The 16,630-nt window shown below is 34.0% G+C and overlaps 3 protein-coding genes across 16 annotated transcripts; 1 reads left to right on the top strand and 2 right to left on the bottom strand.

Moving 5' to 3' along the window:
• Positions 1-262: 262 nt before the first annotated feature.
• Positions 263-5,813, bottom strand: LOC143346641 (leucine-rich repeat flightless-interacting protein 2). Of its 12 annotated transcripts, none has more exons than XM_076774937.1 (9): positions 5,183-5,813; positions 3,910-4,093; positions 3,072-3,198; positions 2,789-2,928; positions 2,451-2,714; positions 2,193-2,334; positions 1,962-2,087; positions 1,664-1,878; positions 263-1,589 (listed from the first exon to the last, which is right to left on the bottom strand). In XM_076774937.1, the coding sequence occupies exons 2-9, from the start codon at positions 3,991-3,993 to the stop codon at positions 1,479-1,481; spliced, it is 1,209 nt and encodes a 402-aa protein (XP_076631052.1). In that variant the 5' UTR covers positions 3,994-4,093; positions 5,183-5,813; the 3' UTR covers positions 263-1,478. The 12 variants fall into 12 exon arrangements, with proteins under 12 accessions (XP_076631052.1, XP_076631054.1, XP_076631053.1 ...); XM_076774939.1 differs by lacking the exon at positions 5,183-5,813 and adding an exon at positions 4,881-5,164; XM_076774938.1 differs by lacking the exon at positions 5,183-5,813 and adding an exon at positions 4,866-5,164.
• A 223-nt stretch (positions 5,814-6,036) lies between these two features.
• LOC143347041 (dnaJ homolog subfamily C member 1) lies at positions 6,037-8,641 on the top strand. The gene is made up of 7 exons (XM_076775873.1): positions 6,037-6,653; positions 6,723-6,824; positions 6,916-7,134; positions 7,210-7,454; positions 7,559-7,862; positions 7,934-8,152; positions 8,223-8,641. Exons 1-7 carry the CDS (start codon positions 6,507-6,509, stop codon positions 8,286-8,288), a joined length of 1,302 nt encoding a protein of 433 aa, XP_076631988.1. The 5' UTR covers positions 6,037-6,506; the 3' UTR covers positions 8,289-8,641.
• A 526-nt stretch (positions 8,642-9,167) lies between these two features.
• Pea (ATP-dependent RNA helicase pea) lies at positions 9,168-14,384 on the bottom strand. Of its 3 annotated transcripts, none has more exons than XM_076775871.1 (12): positions 14,300-14,384; positions 13,727-13,908; positions 13,498-13,583; positions 12,663-13,424; positions 12,359-12,600; positions 11,956-12,260; positions 11,449-11,878; positions 10,626-11,375; positions 10,202-10,534; positions 9,904-10,107; positions 9,646-9,826; positions 9,168-9,560 (listed from the first exon to the last, which is right to left on the bottom strand). In XM_076775871.1, the coding sequence occupies exons 2-12, from the start codon at positions 13,818-13,820 to the stop codon at positions 9,339-9,341; spliced, it is 3,609 nt and encodes a 1,202-aa protein (XP_076631986.1). In that variant the 5' UTR covers positions 13,821-13,908; positions 14,300-14,384; the 3' UTR covers positions 9,168-9,338. The 3 variants fall into 3 exon arrangements, with proteins under 3 accessions (XP_076631986.1, XP_076631984.1, XP_076631985.1); XM_076775869.1 differs by lacking the exon at positions 14,300-14,384 and adding an exon at positions 13,978-14,171; XM_076775870.1 differs by lacking the exon at positions 14,300-14,384 and adding an exon at positions 14,020-14,167.
• Between the last annotated feature and the right edge of the window lie 2,246 nt (positions 14,385-16,630).

A 16,630-nucleotide genomic window follows, 5' to 3' on the forward strand; every position in this document is an offset into this window, starting at 1 on the left:
AATGAAACATTTTATAGTAATCTCATATAAACATTCTAATTTTTTTTAGTCTAAATGACCATACCTTTTGAAACCCTTTGTATAGATCTGTAATTATATGAATTGTTTTCATAAAAAAACAATCTATCTGTACTCATATCAACATTAAAATTGCTATTTAATTTAATTAACTAAACGTTTAATGATTCATTACAAAATCTGACGACAGCTCTTATAGCTAAAGATGAGGTAAATAAGTTTGTTTTATTTATTTTTATTATCATTATTCCTTTTTTTTTCTTTTTATAAGATGTGTTCCCTACTGACAAGATTGTAATGGTTACTTTAGTTTTATATCACATAAAATATATAATGAATTTGTATTCCAAGAATATTATATAGCTTCAACAATATAGTTTAATTCATTTTGAATGTACAAAGACCACACTATCGTACATCTATTTTACCTCACATCTGCCCAAGGAATAAAAAGTCAGTTCTGGAGACAATTCAGTTGTAAAATGCTATATTAAAATTGAACACTGACGATCTAGCAATGTAATCAGTCGTAAGAAATTTACAAATGTTATTTCAGCTTCGACATAACTAGATTTATCTTGACCAATATACAAATTCCGATATCGATTTATCTTGAAATATAACAAATACGTTATAAAATTAAAAATGTTTATTAAATTCCACTGTTCGTCTTTCCAATAACGGAAAACGAGCATCATAGGCATCGCTTCTGTTTGATCTCTAATTTTAACTATAACATGATTTTTATAGAAGTTATAAATATCTCGTATCTTTAGAAATATATTTATAAATTATTCGATGTAAAACAAATTACACTTATTTGATATACGCATTTTTTTGTTGACATGTACATCACGAATTATAAATACTGTCTGTCTTATCGAGAAACACAGGCTTTTACCGTTTTATTTTTTTGCATTTTACTTGGATGTTGCCTGTCATTCTTCGTTGTTTTTTAAACAAAAAGTAAATAAAAAGTATGAAAAATATTTATATATTTATGATGTACAGGCCAACTTACTTCCCCAAATAATATACAAAATACGAATCGACTCCATAACTGCTTACAAAATCATGAAATATTCAACGTTTGAAATGCTTCAAGAAGACTGGTATTTCCTTTTTTCATAAAGAAATGCAGAATAACGGTTAGTAACGAAAAGAACGTATTAAATACAAAACAGTGATTTCCTTTCACAGCAGTTTAGGCTTCACATATAATGCAAGTACAACATCTCAAGTAGCCATTTTTGGGACATCATACTTACGTAATATCGTACATAAAAATCGATTAAAATCATGTAAAATCATGTAACGATACTATGCATGTTTCACATTCTTTTATAAATAATATTCAAAGTGTTAAGTAGTATTTTATGTTGAGGCAACATCGGCACACGTTTTTTGCAGAATAGAAGAAAATGGCAGACTCATTGTACAAACCCAAAAAAATCGTCCCGTCAAAGCTCCTTTAGAAGAGCCGATTTTGCGTTTTTCAATTTATCCAATCGCCTTTGCAGATGAGAATTTGCTGTCTCTAACTCTTCTACGCGTCCTTGAGTCTCTCTAACCTGTAAAATATTTCATAATTTCCGTTCAGACATATTATTCGAATTGGAAAACAATAGAAGAGCGCCATTCTCACTTCTCTTTGTAGTTTTCTTTTTTCAACTTTCAATTCATCTTCTGCTTTTTCAGACGCCTCTGCTGCCGACTTGTAACGTATTACTTGACTTTCTAGCCTAGCTACTGTGGCTTGTAGTGTAGACATATCTTGCTCTGCTTTTTGTAACTTAAACTTATAATCGGCCAAAAGTTTATTTGCTTCTCGTTGTACATCTTCGGAGTCTGATAAACAACCTGTTGAAAGAAAACACAACGTCCCGAGAGCAATAAAATTTCATGTACAGAAAAAAGGGCACGCGTATGGCATAAATATTAACCTAATACTGAACCGGGTGATCTCTCAGATCTAATACGATTTCTGGTCTCTTCTAGTTCCAATCTTAAATGTCGTATTTCATCTTGCAATTCTTTCTTTTCAGAAGCAAATTTTCTCAGCCGAACATCTGCAATATACATTCTGAGATAACATCCTCTTATTTATATATTTTATACATATATATTTAGAAAAATTAGTGAGATTTGTTTGATTGCACATCATGAATATGTACCTAACGATCCCTTTCCAGCATTTTGCAATAATTCTGCTGCTTCTGTACTGACTAGTACTCGTCGTCTTGGACGTGGACCATTTTCGATATCATTATCTTCATTCTCGCTTTCCTCATCACCAATAATAACTAAACCATTTTCCTGAAGCAATTTTTTTTTTTTTTTAATATAAAGATATTAAAAACGCGATGTTCAAAATGTTTATATATTTTATGTTGGCTACTGCGAAAATACATTAATTTCTTAACGATACATACTTGTATAAGCGTATCTCTTTCTACTAGTTGTGCATGGCATATATCTAATTCATCCTTCAATCTCTGACTGATTCTTTTTAATTGTTCAGATTCCCGATTCTTCTCCCGAAGTTCTCTACGAAGTTGCGCAACTGTTTCTTCCAATTCTTCCAACTTATCTTTCAATAAATCAACTTGGTAAGCATAAGAAGACTTTTCATTGTCTAACTGAGCATTAGCTATCATTGCTTTTCTAAATTTCTCCTCAAACTCCTTCAACTCTAACTGTAAAGAAAGTAGAAACTTTAATAAGAAATATTGTATTTCTTAATTATAAAACAGAATATTAAAAATTGTACCCTGAGATCTCTGCTTAAACCAGCATCTTCTAATGAATCTTCAGAAGATCTACGACTGGATTGAAAATTGTTAGAGTTTGTAAGAAGACGTGATGTCCTTACAGAATCGGGAGTTACTCTCATTGTTCTATTAACATCGGCTAAAACATAAAAAAGAAAAAAAATAAATATGTCATACTTTTCCTAAAGAATGTTCTATATCTTTCATAGAGTGGACTATTAATTTGACAATTGCACATAAACATGTTTTTATCATGACATTTCTTGTATCTAAAACAAATACCTGTACACATATCGTAAACTCTGTCTGCATTCTCCTCTGCCTCCTTCTGTTGTCTTTCTAATTCGCGCATCCGTATCTCTCTTGCTTCTGCTCTTGCTTGTCTTCTTGCAGCTAATCTAGCTTCTGCCTGAAAGTATGTATGGAAAATCCATCCTGTTACCAAAAACATATTTTCACATTCAATTCATTATTAACACATTGATGCATGATATAAAAACACTGATAAATATTTTAACATACGAATATTTGTTAAGGTTCACTTGAAAGTGACAAGTGTATGTGTAAATACAAAGCCCAATAATTCACTTTGGATCAGAAAATACTTACATTCGTTTAATTTGTAATTAATAGGTAAAATATTAAGTATATTAATAACATGTGCATGTGTATGTGCGCGCGTGCACGCACATACAGATTAAAGAATAACCAAAGTATTAGCAATTTTATAGTGTATGTTTGAATATATTTTAATATTAATTTTGTACATAAATATATTTTTAATACACTACTGTATTAAAACTGCTAATACTTTGTTCATTTTTTACATACTCTTACTTTAAGATAAACTTATCACAAATGATGTAATTCCCTACCCCACACAACCATGCATACACATAAGCACCAAGGTCAAGCACATGTACAGCAACATTTATTAATTCATTTTTGCACATTGAAATAATGTAAGTCATTTGGCAATACATATCTATGTGATCTTTCATAATTAATTTGGCATCTATAATATTAAGAAAAACCTGTATTTTAAGAATTTTACTTTTTATTCTATTTTTCTCTATAAATTCTACCATGTTGCTTACTTGTACAAAAAATCAGGCCATACCTCCTTGGCTATCTGATCGAGAGCTTGATCCTCTGCTGAATGTCGCGTGGCAGTCCGCCTACGTCCAGCTATAGCAGATTCCATTCTGTATTCTGTGTTTTAATACACGTTTTTCGCTTTGATACCAGCAACTCGCACTAGAAGGATCCGCGTCCCTTACCGCACAAGAAGACAAACCACCACACTAAAGGACAAAGGGACATATGCTAGAGCCAGAAGTTTGCGAGCATGTTTTTAAGCATGATTACCATTAATATGCATAATGAATGATTCGCTGGCACCATCAGATGTATCGTACAAATGGAAAAATGATGTATGTAAAGCGTTAACGTTAAAACATTGCAGGAAAACTTATTTGTAACTATATTAACTTTCTGACTGTTATAAGTAGACCTTTTAACTTAGTCATATTATGAGACACCAATAATGCATTACGCAACGGCGATATTTTACATATAGGCTATTAGTTATCGTTTTGCTAACCACAAAACATGTACATTGCACTTAAATATTTCCAGGTACTAATCTTAAAGTATGCCGCTATACAGGGTGTAACCATTCAAAAGGATACTATCTTCAGACAAGAAGTGTAAGTTTTTAAGAAAGCAGTTTTAAACATATGTTTAATAAAATTTCTTTTATTTAAAATTCGATTTCTCATTCAATCCCAAGCTAATATCCATTTATTTGGTTACATCGTGTAGATAGACGAATGATTCGTCTTTGTAATTTAAGATGAACGAAAATTGACAATATTTTGCGTTATTTAAAATACATTACGATATTTTAAAGAGTAACATTCGAAGAAGTCCCGTACTTTCCTATGAATTATAGGTTGACAATACCCGGCGACACGCGATAGTATTCTAGTTAAGGTATAGGAAAATGAATTTAGCACAGGTAAAAACGGTCCTTCGAGTTCTAACGTTACAACGTTATCACGCTAAGAATAACACCTTTGTGGTACGGGCCTAATTACGTGTTTGCTTGTACTTCGTCTATCGCAATCAACGGCGTCCACGATTCTTGCGATTTCGTGTTTGTCGCGCTCATGCACGACTCGAATATTCACGGGAACACGAATTCCGAAATAAAAGGTGGTAAAGTTGCATATTCGACGGCGTATATATATGCGTGCATATATGTATACATATTTAATAGACTCGCACACCCACACATCACAGCCGAATACATGCAAATAAGACCTTACTATATCGTCAATCTTTTTTCCAATAGTTTCCCCGACCCGTATTCCTAGCGAAATGAAACTTACGGATGTAGGAAAATGCTGTCAGCCAGCGGATAGGTACATCTTTTTCCCAAAGGAACCGCGTGCGAAAATAAACCGGCAGACACTATAAATACAATCGATGGAAATCGGATGAGTTCGCCACCACGATGACCATCCGCGGGCAGAGAATTGACGATGCGGCGCCCGTTTAGGGTCGATCACGGTCCATAAAATATAATCAAATACATCTGATATGTCGAAATGCAAGAATTGTTATGCACGATTCAAAAAATACAATTCTTTTATTGACAAAAGCACGCGAAAATAGTGCGCTGAATCGCACTCGAATATAGCGGAAGACACATTTTTCGATCGAACGAATATATCCTCGGACGGTGATGCATGCGAATGCAAAAACATACACACAGTCTACGCCGCGCCTCAAATCACCGAAATTGGTGGAGTCATCTGTGTACTTAGGCACGCAACACACTATCTCTGGCACACTTATCGGCAATACTGTCTCTTGCGAATCGTAATCGTTCACTTTGCGTATAGTATATATATGTATATATGTATATATCTTCCGTTCCCTGATACTCGAATTATTTGAATCGACTTTGAACGACGATTGACATCTGTTTCAATTTGATTTCATCGCTACATGATCGTTATTTTTCTATTATATCACCTGAAATGTACCCTGTTCAAGGAATGAATCTCGACACTTTGACCTTCTTTTTTTCGCGTGTATGCATCCATGTACGTATAATGCGTGTACAGGGCTGACTCTGGTCAGAAGAAAAATAGGTACCTGTCTAGGGTGCCAAGCTTTGGAAACCGCCCTAGACGCTACGTATTCTAGAGTCGGCCCTGTGTATATGTTAACTATGCATTCACACGCATATACGATAAAACACATCTTCATATAATTGAATTTACATGTTATTAAGAATTTTAAAGTGGTTCACTCGAGTCTGTAGCAAATTATAATTGTATATTACTGATTATAAAATTTCAATTTTTTTAGTGGTTGTCGCAATTTAAAAATGGATCTTTAGCCCAATGCAACAGATCATACACCGAGTCACACCACGTTTAAATCATACTTTTGCTATAGTTAACGCGTCCGATACACACGGCATACGTTTGTAGAACATAACCTCTTCGGAACCTGCGATGTGGCACCTTTCGATTTAACATATTTTAGCCTGCTCTTCGAAAGATAGATCCATTTAAACGAAAGCAATGATCAAGGTGTAGACTTTCAGCGGCAAACGTGTCGCAAACAATTAATGTAAACTTGTCGATAGATATGATTGTATATACATAACGAATCCAAAAAAAAAGAAAAAAAAAAAGAAAAATGAGAGTGTCATTAGTAATATTTGGAGTTTTATCCTTTTTTGACGTGTATAGATTCACGAACGCTTGGGATAATGACGATTTGGAAGTGTTTGACGTTTTTGAAGAAGTCAATCAAAACTTTTACGAAGTGCTTGGTGTCCCACAGGTTTGTTTCTTGTTATAGTTTTTCTCTGTTTACATCATTGTTTTTCTTAATTAAAGAAATATTTCTTAGGCTGCCAATGCCTCGGAGATTAAAAAAGCTTTTAGGCGATTGTCCCTCCAATTGCACCCAGACAAAAATGCTGCAGAAGATGCAGAGCAACAATTCAGAAAAGTAAGTCAAAAATTTGTTGTATTTTGAATCAAAAATTAATGCCCACCCTTGGCAAAATAATAAATGTAAAATATTGTACCTGTGTTTTCAGCTAGTTGCTGTGTATGACATATTGAAAGATCCTGGAAAAAGACAGAGATATGATAATGTACTTATTAACGGATTGCCAAATTGGCGATCAGCTGTATATTATTACCGTCATGTACGGAAAATGGGTCTTGTAGAATTAAGTATGATTTTATTCATAGTTATTACAGTCGGACAATATTTGGTAGCATGGGCTGCATATTTTGAGAAGAGATATACATATGTACGTAAAATAATTATTAAAGAAATAAATGAATATCTTGAGAATTTTATGATGGCTTCATAATGTATGTTCTAGGAACAAGTGTTGGGTAGTAAGCTTCAGAAAATGCAGAAAAAGAATAAAAAGGGGAAAATGGATGTCCCGGATTTAGCAGATATTTTGGAAAAGATTCCTACTCCAAGCATTTGGAATACACTTCCGTTTCAATTACCGCGTTGGATAATAGCATTTACATTATCTATCCCAAATCTCATGCGTGTCATGCGCGATGTCTTAGAAGAAAGAAAACGTAGGAAAAAACAGGAAGAAGAAGAAGCATTGTGAGTAAATAAATATCCAATTAGAGGCTCGATTATTATTCTTTCATTGTTAAACATTTTTCTTTCGTTAGGTGTGCTTAGAATTTTTGTATTTATCATTATAGAGCACAAGAAATTGAACAACCAGAACCAGAACCTGTATCTCGTACTAGAAGACGTAGACCTGGTTTCACGCCGCAAGAAAGAAGCGTCAATAATGTCAAAGAAGTTGTAAAGAGAGACTGTGATCAAACGAATCATGTCTATCAGAAGCCCACTGCGTCCGGTGGGGGTTTATGGACTGACGATGATATATTAGAGTTAATAAAACTTGTAAAAAAATATCCGAGCGGTACATCGGAGAGATGGGATAAAATTGCAGATGCTATGAATCGTACAGTCACGGACGTTACATATATGGCAAAGAAGGTTTCTAGTTTAATCGAATAATGATTGTGTATTTTAATGGATAGTTTTTATGCAAAATATACTTTATCTAGGTAAAAGATGAAAGGTTAAAGCCGGGTGTTGCTACGGAAGAAACTGTAGTAGAGGAACGTCCGAAAAAAATAAAAACACGTGTTGAAAATGTTGATAATGTTACTGAATGGAGTCAGGAACAACAAAAAGCGTTTGAAGCCGCGCTTATAAAATATCCCAAGGGCATGTCTATAGACAGATGGGAAAAAATTGCAAACTGCGTTGAAGGGAAAACAAAGGTATAACATTTATATTTTGAATATTTTTCTTTTATGAAAAATTGACTATGGTTTTGAATACATTTCGTAGGATGAATGCCAAACAAGATATAGACAATTGGTGGAATTTGTAAAGAAAAAGCAACAAACTCAGTAGCCTGCCATGTACAAGATGTTCCTTTGGCAAAAAGTGTAGTGCATACAATCAAGTCCAAAAATAGTATTCAGTTTATATCTCATGAAAAAAAAAAATATTTCATGGCCGTTGTACAACATTTCAGATGAATGAATTACAAATCTCTTAGAGTTTCTTATACAGAAATGGAGATTAAATATAATTGCATTACGAGTGATAAAACTTTATACACGAAAAAAGAATATTGCTCTTACATAATATTATTATTAAATGTTTCTAGAGAATGTATTTATTTAATAAATTTAATAATTAATTAAGAGAAAAAGACTGACAAAGTATAATGATTGAACACTCTCCTGTTCTTTGCAATTTGTTCAATAAGCTATGTACTTTACTTTTTAAAATTATGAAAAATAATACACGAATAATATCATGCCAACGTACGTAACATTTCGCTATAATACTAATGTTAATATATGAATGTCATAAACGTTTATACGACTAATTATATTAAACCAATCGATGTTAAACTTTAAAACCACATTATCTCTATTCCACTTGTTAAAATAAGTACACATCTCGTGGCACAGAAAATTCTGTCTTACATATTTTTACAAATTTTATGAATTCTCTAATTTAGAATAATACATTTACTATAAGGCAGTGATTTTTGTTCATGTATTATCAATGTAAACATTTCAAAGGCTATAATTATACAAATAATATAAAATTGCGATAATGTGTCTTGTTTATGTTAAAAGATCATAAATGTTATTAAAAAATTTAGTGTTAGTATAAAGTACTATTAATCATATGTTCAGTGTGTTTCACGGTTCTATAAGGTGTAAAAACATTTTTTGTCTAAATGAAACGAATATGTAGTACACTAAAATAAGAATGGTATAATTCAATTTTGTATCACACACAAAGTATTAGTATAAGTGAAAATAATATTATCATATTTGTGATTCTAGGTTTCTTTAATGGATTTGCAGTTAATTACATTTATTCGTATTTTTAAAGAATACGAAACTCTGTACAAAACTATTTACAGATTATATAATAAATGTCTTAATTACGTCTTCTGCGAACTCTGGATATTCGCCAAGCATTTGGTTCCTCGTATTTATTATACAATGGTTCAAGTCGTTGATTCTTTTTGAATTTACTGAGTTTAGTTGGATCACTAAATTTAAAGAATGCTGGGGCAAACTCTACTAACCATTTCGGATCAATAGTTGTTACCTCTCTCATATATTCTTTTGTAGTTTGCACTAATTCGTGATAAATAACCTGTAGTATCAAATTAAAAAAGAAATGTTTATTTTTATTTGTATTAATAGTCATATAATTGTTTTGTTTGTAGTTTTAAATTTACCCATTCAGGTTGTCTGTTAAATAAGGCGCTGCTTGGATGAATATAAACAACTTGACTATCTACCAAAGTTCTGTATCCTTCTTGCGGATCCTTCTTTGCAGCATTTCTAAAAAAACCTGAACACACAGCTTTCTGAATCCTTACTGTATTCTTGCCAGCAGATACTACATCCAATTTATGCCTGATAAATAAAAACTCATAAGATTACATTAAATTTGAATAGAGGTAAGTTTAAATATTTGATGAAAGAATAGTTACCTATCCATGATACCTAATAGTTGCTTGCGAACGTCTTGAGCGCGTTTTAAGGTTCTAATTTGTACAAAATTCTCGTAACACCACGCGTTACTAAACTTATTGTTCCTCCAAGAATTGTAAACTGCTAATAAAGTTAAATGATCACCTTCAGGCTGATTGAATTTTGCTTTCTTTTGATCAGCCAAGGCCTGTTTATCCTTTGGTCTAGAAGGAAGTAATACCATTGAATATACGCGTTAAAATTACAATTTTTAATTTGTAATATCGGAATACTTATGTTTGTCAATGAATCTCTTACCTATAAAAAACGTTCTGAACAGACAACATACTGACGATCGTCAATATTTCGTCGGAACATTGAAGATGCACGCTCATAATGAGCATCTTCGACAAATTAGGTTCTAGGGGAAACTCTGCCATTCTTCTACCTAACCTTGTTAAAAGACCTTCATTATCTAATGCGCTTAAGCTGTGCAAGGATTCCAAAGCCATAATTAACGATTCCACAGGTGGGGCATCCATAAAATCGAAATGTAACAAGTCATTGATGCCCATTGTTTTAAGTTGTAATACTGTAGTTGCTAAGTTGGTGCGTTGAATTTCCGGGACTGGTGTGGGCAACATTTCATCTCTAGAAAAAAAAAGGAACATATCGTATGAATTACACGATTCTTAAACTTAGGTTATTTTACGAACATACATATTTATTGTCCATGAGTTACCTGTAAGCTCTTTCGGTGTAAAGTCTGTAACATTTTCCCGGGCCAGTTCTACCAGCTCTTCCCGCTCTTTGTTTGGCAGCTGCTTGACTTATTGGCGTTACGATAAGACTGTCCATTCCTGTTTTAGAATTGTATACCTTTTGTTTCACAAAGCCTGGATCAACCACATAATAAATGCCGTCGATAGTCAAGCTTGTTTCTGCTATGTTTGTGGCTATCACCACTTTTCTCGAGCCTGGCGGAGCTGGTTCAAATATTCTGGTTTGCATTTCTGAAGGTAGCGCCGAATAAACTGGCAAAATTATAAGTTCCGGTACATCGGGACCCAGAGATTTCATACGTTCATATAAAATTTCACAAGCTGTGTCGATTTCCTCCTGACCAGTTAAGAAAAGAAGTATGTCACCTGGTGGTTCACGCAAGTGTATTTGCATTACTGTTATAAGCGCTGCATCCAGATAATCTGTTTCTGGCTCTTTCGTGTACATCACTTCTACTTCAAATGTTCTGCCAGGAATAGTGAAAATAGGTGCTTCGAAGAAGTATTGAGAAAATTTCACGGCATCGAGGGTTGCACTTGTTACTATTAGTTTCAAATCTGGTCGTCTTCCTACTGCTTGTTTCAATAATCCAAACAGAACATCAGTATGAATCGTACGTTCGTGGGCCTCATCCAACATTATTACAGAATACGTTTTCAAATCGAGATCCATCAGACATTCTCGAAGTAACATACCATCAGTCATGTACCTATAAAATTCAAATATATTAATATTTAAAATTTGTTCGATGAAGTAAATGCAAACGTTAATAAACAATTTACTTTATATTAGTCTCTGGACCAGTACAATCTTCGAAACGAATGGTGTAACCCACTTCTTGCCCCAAACGACAACCAAATTCTTCTGCCACCCTTTTGGCAACAGACATGGCGGCAACTCTCCTAGGCTGAGTGCAACCGATCTTCCCGCGTGCAGTAAATCCTGCTTCAGCTAAATACTGTGTAATTTGCGTGGTCTTTCCCGATCCTGTTTCGCCAATTACAATTAAAATTTGATTGTCAGTCACAGCTTTCACTAAATCGTCTCTAAGTTTGTATATCGGTAAGCTCTGACGCTGTTCGAGTAAAGTTAAATTTGTTTTCTTTCCGAAGGATGACTTCTTTCCGCCTATTACATGCTTCTTCCATTCAGGCAAGTCTTGAGTTTGGAGGCCTATTCCACGCATATTTGCTGCTAGAGTCCTACTTTCGGCTGTAAATATCCACACATAGTATTCTATTGTTCTAGATTCAACAAATTTTGCAAGAATATTTTAAAAAATGATTTACCTTCCGGTAATGGATCGATCCAATTTTTATTAAGACCTGTAGGAACAGAATCCATTTCTTGTTCCCTTTGTAACATTTTCTGTTCTCTTCTTTCTTTCGCAAGCGCACTTTGCATCATAGCAGCCTGTGCCAAAGAACCATCGGGATTTTTTACTATACGAACAGGACTTAAATCTCCAAGAGCTCTTCCGTGTCCGTGCAAAAACGGCGGCTCTTCTTCCACTAATTCAATTTCGACATCCTCTTCCTCGTCATCTTCGCGCGGAAGAATTCCAGTTTCCATATCGAATTCTGGCAATTCACTTCTACAGTGGGAAAAACAAAATAAAATAATGAAGATAGTTCTCATTATAAAAGCACAATTATATATTTAAGCGCTTTCGTAATGTTTTTTTTTCAGTACCTATCAATACACGACGCAGCAAGCATCTGCTTTATTTCCCACTTCTCGGGGGATGATAATCTTTGTACACGTTTCCTAGAACACGTTTCATCTTCATCCCAGTTGCCTTGAAGTTCTAGAAGCGAAGTAGGTCTGTCTGGATTGCGTAAATGTTTTTCGTCTTCTTCGGTTTTAGTAACGGTCACGACTGGATTTAAATCTCTACCTGTCTCCTGATCAACGTCTTTCATGCTCAACGAAACCTGAAATTATTTCATTTGAATAACAGAGGTAGATAAGTTTAGAATCACGTATTTATTTGTACCTTTTGCCCGCCGATATTAAGAACTTTCACAAGGACTTTCTGACCTCGGGATACCACGTCGCTCGCACTAGCAACTCGTCCCTCTCTTCTTAATTGCGATATATGAACGAGTCCTTCCCACCTACGTTTTAAGCCTTCCAATTGTATGAAACAACCAAAGGGCACAATATTAGCGACTTTGCCCGAATAAATTTTACCCACTTCTGGATCCATAGAAAGCTCTTCCACAGATCGTGATCTAGATCGATCTGATGCATGTCTATTAGAATATTTATCCCTACGATCACGAGATTTTGTTGTTCTATCTCGCGACCTTGATCGTTTATGATCTCTCGATCTGTGACGTCGTCTGTCTCTAGATCTCGAACGATCACGCGATCTTGAATGAGACCTAGATCTATGTCTTCTATCTTTACGATTAGACGACCGTGATCTATGCCTTCTCTTCTCTCTAGATCTGCTCCTTCTAGAATGCTTGCTTTTTTTGTCATTACTGTCAGATGCTTGGCTATCCTTTTTGCTATCGTTACCAGACTTTTTATTCGACGGTGCTAATTCTTCTAAACTTGCCATAGCATTATTGACTATATCATCATCTTTAAGAGATTCATTTTCCACTTTTGGCTCTTCGTTTGGTAATGCTAAAGCAGGAAATTTTTGTGCTAACTCATCTCGTTTAGTTGCAGGTTTTAACGGTTCTTGCATTGCTTTGGATGGTTTCATGTGTTGTATTATTCTTAATAGATTAGCCATGAATGATTCCTAAAGAAACAATTAAATGTTACAGTATTTGTGAATACAACAGAAAGCAGATGAAGTTTCAGAAATTACTCACAGAAAACTCTGCACCATTTTCAATCAGAACTTTCTTGAACTTATCTAAGGTATTATTCTTTTCTGCTAAATGAATAATAAATTCAGCTGTAAGGAAAATAATTAAGCAATGAATGATTTGATAAAGATCATTTGGAGTAATGGATTTTATGCAAAGAAAATATAAGTTATTGGTATCTTACTGTAAAATCTAGCTGTTACTTGTACCAAACAAAGAATTTATTTCTTACCTAAATCTTTATCGTTTAATCCTAAATGATTTTCCAATTCCGTGCATATTTTTGACACTAATGACAAGTGTTCGAGTTTTGCAACCTCGTCCATTTTTATGTTTTTATTCGAAGAATTAAAATTTTCTGAGTATCAAGCCTAGATAATCGCGTTTAGATCAAACGTCGATTAACGACATTTCCTAAAATAAAAAGTAGAGAGACGTTTACAAACGGAAATAATAAAGTTTGTTTACAGTTAACAATCGTACAGAGTGTGATATTTGTTGCACTGTATCGAATACTGTACGAACAAGTCACTCGTGCCTTCATTTTCTTGTGCAACAAATATTAAAAATGTTAGTAAGAATCATTTCGTTTATACAAAGTAAACAACAAACACTTCTTAAATCGAAATATACGCGTACAGCATGAGACCATAAACTTTAATAAGAGAGTTGTGGAGTCGTAAAGAATTATACTGTAACACCACAGACAAGGTACAGAATAGATCGAACACTCAATGCATTTTTCTGTCCATCATTTGTACTATTAACTAGAGATACCAGATTCAGCACCCGGTGCACTACTCACGCGTATGTCGTGAGCTCGTGGAGTTTCAGAAAGTCGAAAAAGGCAAACTGACACATGCTCTCTCTCTCTCGATTCTCCGAAGCTACCCAAAATAATTTCGGACCGCCTCGTGAGAGCCGAGAGAGCCGTCCAAGTTTGCGTGGAATAGCTCGTTATTTTTAACGATAGATGGCGCTTATTTTTCGACCTCGAACCCTCTGGTGCTAAAACGTCCAAGTTTGTCGTGGAATAGTTCGTATCGTCCACGCTGGATAGATTTCTCGACAAGCTTGGGCGTTTTAGCACCAGGGGGTTTGAAGTCGAAAATAAGCGCCATCTATCGCTGGAAATAACAAACTATTCCACGACAAATTTGGGCGTTTTATCATCCGAATTTTCAAAGTGTCCGGAACATTTCCAAAATCTTGGCGGCCTTGCGAAGAGGTGGCATGTATCTTACAGCTAAGGGAATAATTGGGAGTGGAAAAGAAAGGTAAAAATTATGAGAACACATAGAATTCTTTAAATTATATCATTTATTGCCATAGATTTACATCATACAAAATTTTAAAACATATATCTTGTCAGTAGTTGTCAACGAAGGTGAGCAGTGGCCAACAGGAGTCAGCAGAGGCCAGTAGAAGCCAGCAGAGGCCAACGGAGGCTGGCAGAAGTCAGTAGTAATCGTTATACGTTGTCAGAAATACTAACAGTGGTCAGCAATGGTCAGCAGAGGCCCGTAGGAAAATTCAAAAGTACTTAAAGTATTTTGATTTTGAAAAATCGTATTAATAATATACATATGTACGCTCATACATAGGAATAATAAAATAAAATTTCTTTTTTTTCAATAGTTAAAATATGATGGGGGGGAGGGTACTTTGCTTATGTTAGCCTATACAGGTCGCAAAGTGAAAATGCCTGGGCAGTCGAGATTCGAAATTGCATGCCATTGACGCGAAGACGGACTTCAGCTGTTCAAGAGCAAGAAGGAAAGGCTCCATTTACGTTCTTTATCGATTTCCCAAAGTTGCGTGAAGTGCTGACCTGAGGTAACATGTGGCTCGTGCGGTAGGACATGTCGGCTTTCCCCGCCACTCCGTTAAACGCTAAGAAAGTTCGTCGTTACTAGTATCGCCATCGATGCACTCAATTATGACAAATCTGGCCACACTGCATCGTCTACCTCTTTTAGTATTCTGTGATCCGGATAACTTTTTAGTAGTTAGAGTCCCCTTTTACAGATTGCACTAGGTGTTTTATAATTTTCAGCGCAATGATTTAAGCAACTACAGCTTCCAATAATCATTTATAACTAATTAATTACTTGAAAAATTGGTAGAAAAGTGGTTAATGAATACTATACTAAATCAAATACTTATACTTTATAAAAGAATTGTAAAAAAGTAATTTTGGGTTCTGTATTTACTGAAAGGACTATCTTCTCACAAGTTTGTTTACAACAAATTAAGTCATATACAGGGTGTTCAGCCACCCCTGGGAACAATTTTAATGGGAGATTTTAGAGGCTAAAATAAAACGAAAATCAAGAATACCAATTTGTTGGTTTTCGTCTTATTTTGATCTCCAGAATTTTCCATTAAAATTTTTGTCAGGGGTGGCCGAACACCCTGTATAATACCAATACATTGATCGTGTGAAAAAGTAGAGATTTTAAGAATTATGTTCAATTTTATCACCAGTCGATAAAGTGAATAAAGATAAAAATCTTTATTTTTATTACATTTATTTTATATTGATTGTATTGTTAAGGTTATTAACGATTTATTTATTTTATAATAAAGCACGAGTATGGAGAGAATTATTGGGTAAATAGTTTTTAAAAATTTTTTTATTCAAGCTTAATAATGATACACAAGTAAATGAAAATGAGCCTGAAATTGATCTTAATAAAACTTTATTTAATTCAACATATTGTAAAAATACTATGCTTATCAACAGAGTTACAATTTACCAATAAATTGTTTAGAAATGTTCGTAACCAATTAACATTTTCAGTTTTTAAAGAAAATATACGTAACCTATATATGGACTGTGAGCAAACTAATTTTTTATAACGTTCAAGTATATGATATAATCAAACCATTCATGAACATTCTTTGTATTAATAAAATGAACTGTATTAACACAATAATCGCAAATATTTACATTATATAGATTTGAAATCATTTCAAAACTTAATATGATCTGTAAAAGGATTAATTTGGAGTATAAAATTTGTATTTTACAAGTCATATTACATTGTGGTATTAAATTCTTTTACAAAATTGAAGGATCGATTTAACGATTTTTGTTTAGTGAATAACAAAATTAAATAAAGGTATATGTAAA

Source organism: Colletes latitarsis, chromosome 10 (genome assembly GCF_051014445.1).
Source record: "Colletes latitarsis isolate SP2378_abdomen chromosome 10, iyColLati1, whole genome shotgun sequence".
In the NCBI taxonomy this organism is placed as follows: Eukaryota; Metazoa; Arthropoda; class Insecta; order Hymenoptera; family Colletidae; genus Colletes; species Colletes latitarsis.

Coding starts and splice junctions, on each gene's coding strand:
- LOC143346641 (XM_076774937.1), bottom strand. CDS start 3,993: ATGGAATCTGCTATAGCTGGACGTAGGCGGACTGCCACGCGACATTCA. Junction 3,199..3,909: donor TCGATCAGATAGCCAAGGAG/GTATGGCCTGAT, acceptor ACATACTTTCAG/GCAGAAGCTAGATTAGCTGC. Junction 2,715..2,788: donor GTTTAAGCAGAGATCTCAGG/GTACAATTTTTA, acceptor CTTTCTTTACAG/TTAGAGTTGAAGGAGTTTGA.
- LOC143347041 (XM_076775873.1), top strand. CDS start 6,507: ATGAGAGTGTCATTAGTAATATTTGGAGTTTTATCCTTTTTTGACGTG. Junction 7,135..7,209: donor TTGAGAAGAGATATACATAT/GTACGTAAAATA, acceptor TGTATGTTCTAG/GAACAAGTGTTGGGTAGTAA. Junction 7,863..7,933: donor TTACATATATGGCAAAGAAG/GTTTCTAGTTTA, acceptor TACTTTATCTAG/GTAAAAGATGAAAGGTTAAA.
- Pea (XM_076775871.1), bottom strand. CDS start 13,820: ATGGACGAGGTTGCAAAACTCGAACACTTGTCATTAGTGTCAAAAATA. Junction 13,584..13,726: donor ATTAAACGATAAAGATTTAG/GTAAGAAATAAA, acceptor TTTTCCTTACAG/CTGAATTTATTATTCATTTA. Junction 10,535..10,625: donor TACACCGAAAGAGCTTACAG/GTAACTCATGGA, acceptor TTTTTTTTCTAG/AGATGAAATGTTGCCCACAC.